We start from the raw sequence: 5,755 nt of genomic DNA on the forward strand, positions 1-5,755 counted from the left end.
GATCTTTGGCTCTTTTAAAAAAAATTAAATCTCAGTTTAGGTTTGATGGAAATTTGGACCATTAAAATAAACTAATGCTTTGAAGTTGTTGCCTTTTAATCCAGTTGGAAACTTTGTGAACCAACTTTTCTTCTGCCCACTAGTTTCCTCTGAGTTTATAAATGAGAGCAACGTGAATGGATTGTTCTGTAATCTCTGTGTGCTGCCAGTCTTGGTCAGGATTTTCTTGCAAAAGAGATTTTCAATCTCTGAGATTTTCCTGGTGAAATGAAGGTTAAATAAATAAATTAGTGATTGTTGTCTGCTGTCATAAAAAGTCATTTCTGGAGGAGTCCTGGTTTCTGTCAGATCCTCCCAAAGCTGTGAGAATCTGCTTCCAGAGCTGGAACCCTTTTCCTCATCAACTCTTCATTTGCAACCTTTATGAAGCTGTTAATGTCCATAAAGACCCGGAGAGACATGAGCTTCATCACTCTAGAGCAGCTGACCAAACTGTTGAAGACCAGGATCTACTTTTTCTCTCACCAGCCGGCTGAGATCTACCACTCACCCACAAAAACTGTAAATTAAACTTTATATGCAAATATACATCAGTTATAGCAGACATATGGAAGTGATAGAAAACCTGATGCAGATTCTTCCTCAGTGAGATTCTGACACTGGGAGGAGGTTACTGGTTTCTCAGTCAGATGCTGGTTGTAAACCAGCAGGTATCAATCAGTTATGGCAGATTTGAACTTTGACCTCAAAATGAGAAGTTGCAGACTGATAGGAGGAACAAAAGAGTTGAGTTAAATGGGAACAATCACTATTTATATTACTTTTAACCCACAAAAGGATTTAGAACAAACTTAGAATTGTGGAGTACTCACTTTAATTCAGAAAAGGAATTAGATCAGTCATTCTTTAGCTTATTTTATCAGAAACTGTAGAGTTCTCACTATTTAGAAATGGTATTAGATACTTAGCAAACCTGAACAGGCGCACTTAGTTTACATACTTTAGAACAACATTAGATTAGTTTTCTTTCCTCTTTTTTCTTTCCTTTGGTTTGTTATTTTGTTTGTATTTCCTTTTAACTCGTGTAAAGCACTTTGAATTGCCTTGTTGCTGAAAATGCACTATATAAATAAAATTCCCTTCCTTTCTCTTCACTTCAATTCACTTCACTTCACTTCACTTCCCAAAATAATATTTTTATATTAGACAATTAATTTAATTCCACATAATTATTGCAGTAGGAGCCATTTGTTTGTTCAAGACTTAATGAAATATATTTGTCCTATTTGGTGTCTGTTGTGAATGACATATACTCACAAATGAACGAGGTAATTCGTCCATTTCTGTTGTTTATTGAACGTTCAGAAACTACAGCAGCTGTAATGAGCCATAGCAAAGGTAAACAAAAGTAAAATAACCTGAACAGGTGATCAACTCAAAACCAATCACACATTTTTACTCTCTTTGTCGTTTAAGCACACTCTTTGCCGTGGCAACCTCCTGAGCTGCACAAGCCGAGCAGAAATTACGTTAAAAACATAACATTCAGTCCGTTACAATATTAGGTTTTCAGTGTTTATATTTATGTTGTGCTTATTAATAATCCTCCCCTGAACACAGCAGTGGTTGATTGGCTGATTTAAACTCCTGCTCTGATAGTCATTCGGTCTTTGAGTCCCTTTTTTTTGTTAGTGGAACCAAAACACCCTGAATTGTGCAACACCTTTTTGAAACAATAATTATGGAAATTATTATTTTGCTAAGTCATTAATTTGAACATGCTTTGTTGATTTAAAAAAAAAATTCTTTCATAAAATTACAAATGTTTTGGATCTTATTGAATATTTTGATAAGTGCGCCAGAAGAGGACTTGCTGGTTTCAGCCTCCTGGTTGGTTCAGTTAATCACCTGCTGCCAACATCGACTCAAAACCTTCCCACAATCAATCACAGTCGACGTATTGATCACCTGCTTTAGACATTCCAGCCTCTTCTAGTTACTGGGAGAACTGGTTCACCATGAAAGATGCTGCTTCATGGAGTCACAGTGGATCATCTGATGGGGAGAGAGAAGGACAGCTCTGCTGGAAGCATCAGGCTGCTTTTAGCAGAGCTGCTGAATTCATTCATCAACATCTGGTTCTTTCCATCATGATCTATATTTCATATCTATAGTAGGTGGTGGGGGGCAATCTGTGAAGGAAACTGGACTTTCCTTCATAGACTGATGGAAGATCTTCAACTCTGCAGCTGAAGCTCCTGGTTTCCTCAGGAGGGAGAGCTTGGTGACTGTTTAGTGTCAGGAGTTCATCTGGATGTTGGATCAGATGAAGAAGCTTTGATCATATTTACATCCAGCAGACAGTCAGATCCTAACATGGAGGCCTGAAGATATTTACTGAGTTCTGCTGTTTTACTGCAGATGGTTTTAACATCTAATAAAATCATTGGTTGCTCAGATGAATTGTACTCCTGTCCAGAGTTTCTCCTGCCTCTCAGCCATTGGCTGCTGGAGACAGAGAGGAGCCATGATCCTAGAAGCTGAAGTTTGTCTAGAAAATGGATGAATAGAAACTATTTTCTGATCATCACCATCCGCTCCACCATGTTGGGTCTGTTAGGATATCAGCTCCACTGGTTTCATCCGTTCCTTCATCTTCCAATGAAAATCCTGTTTTAAAGTCATGTGATGAAGAGCTTCTGATCCAGATTGTTGCTGCAGCAGTCAGAGCTCAGCATGAAGAAACAGGGAGGTTTGCTAACAGGCAGCCAAGATGGCCACCGCTAAAACCTTCAGTTGTTCTGAGAACACGAAGCCTGAACTATTTGAAGCTGTTGCTCAACTTCTCTATTAAATGGATCTTTGAACAGAACCAGAGCCAGGATGTTAGTTATGAAATGATCAAACTCAGTAAATTGATGTGAAGACCAGATGTTCATCAGATGATATCAATGTTATCATACGTGTTTATATAGATTAACTGGTTTAATTAGAACTGACTTTATTTCTTCTCTAATCACAGACTTGGTGGCTGTAAACTCAGAGAGGCTGAATGTGAAGTTGTGGCTTCAGCTCTGAAGTCCAACCAACATCTGACTGAACTGGAAATAAGTGAGATCTACATAGATGGAAACATTTCAGACTCTGAACTGAATCCTGTGTTTGAGATCCTGAAGAGTTCAGTCAGTAAAGTGAAGATTCTGAGGTTTGTTTTCTCTATTTATCCTATAAAATATTTCATTAATACTTTAATATTTATTTATCTTCACATTTATCCTGTTTTCTTTAAAAATAATCTGCTCTCGAAATGTCAGAATATAATTTCTAAAATATTTAGTTTTGTAAATGAATTATTTTCTTTTTCAGACTATGAGAATATTGATCTTTATTTTTCACTTTAAAATGTTTTGGACTCATAAACAAAAATAAGTTAAATAAGTCAAATGATGATAATTAATGATGGAGATGTTTCAGTTTGTTCTGAAAAGATTCTGATGATCAGTTTGATTTATTTCTCTTTTCTTCTTCACATTAATAATGAAAAGTTCCTCCAGAGTAAATCAGAACCAGAACCAGACCTGTTATGTTTTATAACCAGAAACTATAACATGAATAAAAACTGTCAGCAGCAGCCGGTTCCTCGAGCTCAGCTTTGTCCTGAAGCTGTGGTTCTGCTGGACCGGGTCAGAGAAGAACCGTCTCTTCAGTCTGTCAGTCGGTTGGAGCCTCAGAGACACTTCATCAAGTCACTGATCAGAAACTTTAGAGCTGATTCAGAGTTAATCCATAGTCTTTCTAATGATCAATAATGATCAGATGTGATCAGTGGTAMAGGAGGCCTGTGTCTCACTGCAGCAAACATCTGGTCTTCATCTCCAGTTGTCCTCTGTCTCTGCTGTCCATCCTCTGCTGGGATGTCACCAGGTAGATGGACCACAACGTCTGCTTGTTGCTGATTGGCTGAGCTGTTGTCATGGCAACATGCAGGTAGCCAGAAGGCAGCATAGCAACTTCTAGACCAGGACTCTTCAAATCCAGGCCTCCAGGTTYGGTGTCCTGCAGCCTTTAGATGTTTCTGCTTCAACACCTGAATGAAGTGATGAACTGTCCCTCGGGACGCAGTCAGGTTCTCCAGAGTCCAGTTGAACTTTGACCTCGTGATGGGACTCAGGGGTTGAAGGTTGCAGGACGCCGGCCATCGAGGCCTGGAGGTGAAGATCCCTGGTCTGGACCGAACCAGAATAAGTTCTCCAAATATTTACTGTCCCCATAGTTCAGTAAATACTTTGACTTTAGATCAAAGAACTGAGAACCTGATCACCAGGAGAGCAGCGCCACCTGGTGGATCAACAGAGTCATRGGTTTCTACCAGATACCTGAGATAAACCAATCTTCACTTTGATTTTGATATGAAACTATTTTAAAATTTAAAGTCAGTTTTAATTCCCGACCAGAACCACTGAAGGCCCGACTGAAATATTCTAACAACACGTCATAATAACATGTTCTGGTTCTGCTGGTTTGGACTCAATAAACCAGTTTTACTGGATCAGATATTAAACATCAGTTCATCTTGTTTCTTTTACATTCAGTGAAATTAATTTTCTACATTTTTATCAGTGACGTGCGGTCAGGTCACCTGTCATCATAGAAAAATAATATATAATAAGAAAATAATTTAGAAATATATTTTCGCTCTGTAGTTTGTACTATAAAGTACCTTTTTTTCATTTAGTTTAACCAAATCTTATTATTTTTTTCTTCAAAATCGCTGAATTTTTGCATTTTCCCATTCAAATGCTTGGAAGCGAAGCCGGTGAGGCAGCAGTGAGCTGAGCCTCACCTGGGATTGCGCAACCTCTCGCTAACTGCAACGGTTGCCATTTTATGAGAGCATGTTCGTCCTGTCTGTACGCCGGCAATAAAATGGTTAAAAACCTTTAATGTATGAACTTTTTATTGCCATCACTGTGTGTGTAACGTGTTTCGTGTGCTGAGGAGCGATCAGAAAGGCAGAGAACAGATTCGAGGTGAGGCAGGCAGTTCTCGTGCCTCATCACTGGGGGCGCTCATGAACCCAGACATTGTGACTCCACAACTGCAGAGTAAGATACAGTAGCTGTGCTGATACAGAAAGCGAGAAAGACGTGGTTTTTAACGGTCTTTAACTGTTTCTCCCTTTGCTGTTAAGCACAGCACGAAATTAATAATATCTACATGTGTAAGTTTGATTTAGATAACGGAATTATTCTGCAGCGGCGGCGCGGCTATGGATGGCATGTAAAGGAATAGCCTTTTTGCCCTCCAGAATTGTATGCATGCGCAAAATTTTCTTATGTAAACAAAAACGTGCAGGTGGTCTCGATTTGTAAATCTGGTGATAATTAAGTCGGTGCCTCACCAGCTATGAACTTCACCGAACGTCACTGATTTTTATTATTAATTTGTTCATATTTCAGTTTTAACCTGCATCCTGTTGCTTCAGCTCACATCTTTTATTCTTTATTAAGGTTGATCGGCTGCAGTTTGTCAGAGATCAGCTGTTCTTCTCTGGCCTCAGCTCTGAAGTCCAACCAACATCTGACTGAACTGGACCTGAGAGGAAACAACCTGAAAGATTCTGGAGTGAAGGAGCTCTGTGACTTTCTACCGGATCCTGAATGCAGATTACCACGATTAGAGTAAGAAACCATGTTTTATTCTGGATCTGATGTTTGTGATGTGAAAGTTGTGTTGCCACTAAACTGCAGACAGA

General features: G+C 39.0%; 1 protein-coding gene across 1 annotated transcript in view; it reads left to right on the top strand.

Annotated features, from left to right (window-relative positions):
- The window catches only part of LOC103456932 (protein NLRC3-like), a 20,424-nt gene extending 14,739 nt beyond the window's left edge, over positions 1–5,685 (top strand). The window contains exons 7-8 of the mRNA XM_017301775.1: positions 3,023–3,205; positions 5,511–5,685. Of these exons, the coding sequence (XP_017157264.1) occupies positions 3,023–3,205; positions 5,511–5,685 (358 nt within the window). The remainder of the gene's footprint in view (positions 1–3,022; positions 3,206–5,510) is intronic.
- Positions 5,686–5,755: the final 70 nt, after the last annotated feature.

The sequence above is a fragment of the Poecilia reticulata genome, linkage group LG20 (assembly GCF_000633615.1).
Source record: "Poecilia reticulata strain Guanapo linkage group LG20, Guppy_female_1.0+MT, whole genome shotgun sequence".
Classification (NCBI taxonomy): domain Eukaryota; kingdom Metazoa; phylum Chordata; class Actinopteri; order Cyprinodontiformes; family Poeciliidae; genus Poecilia; species Poecilia reticulata.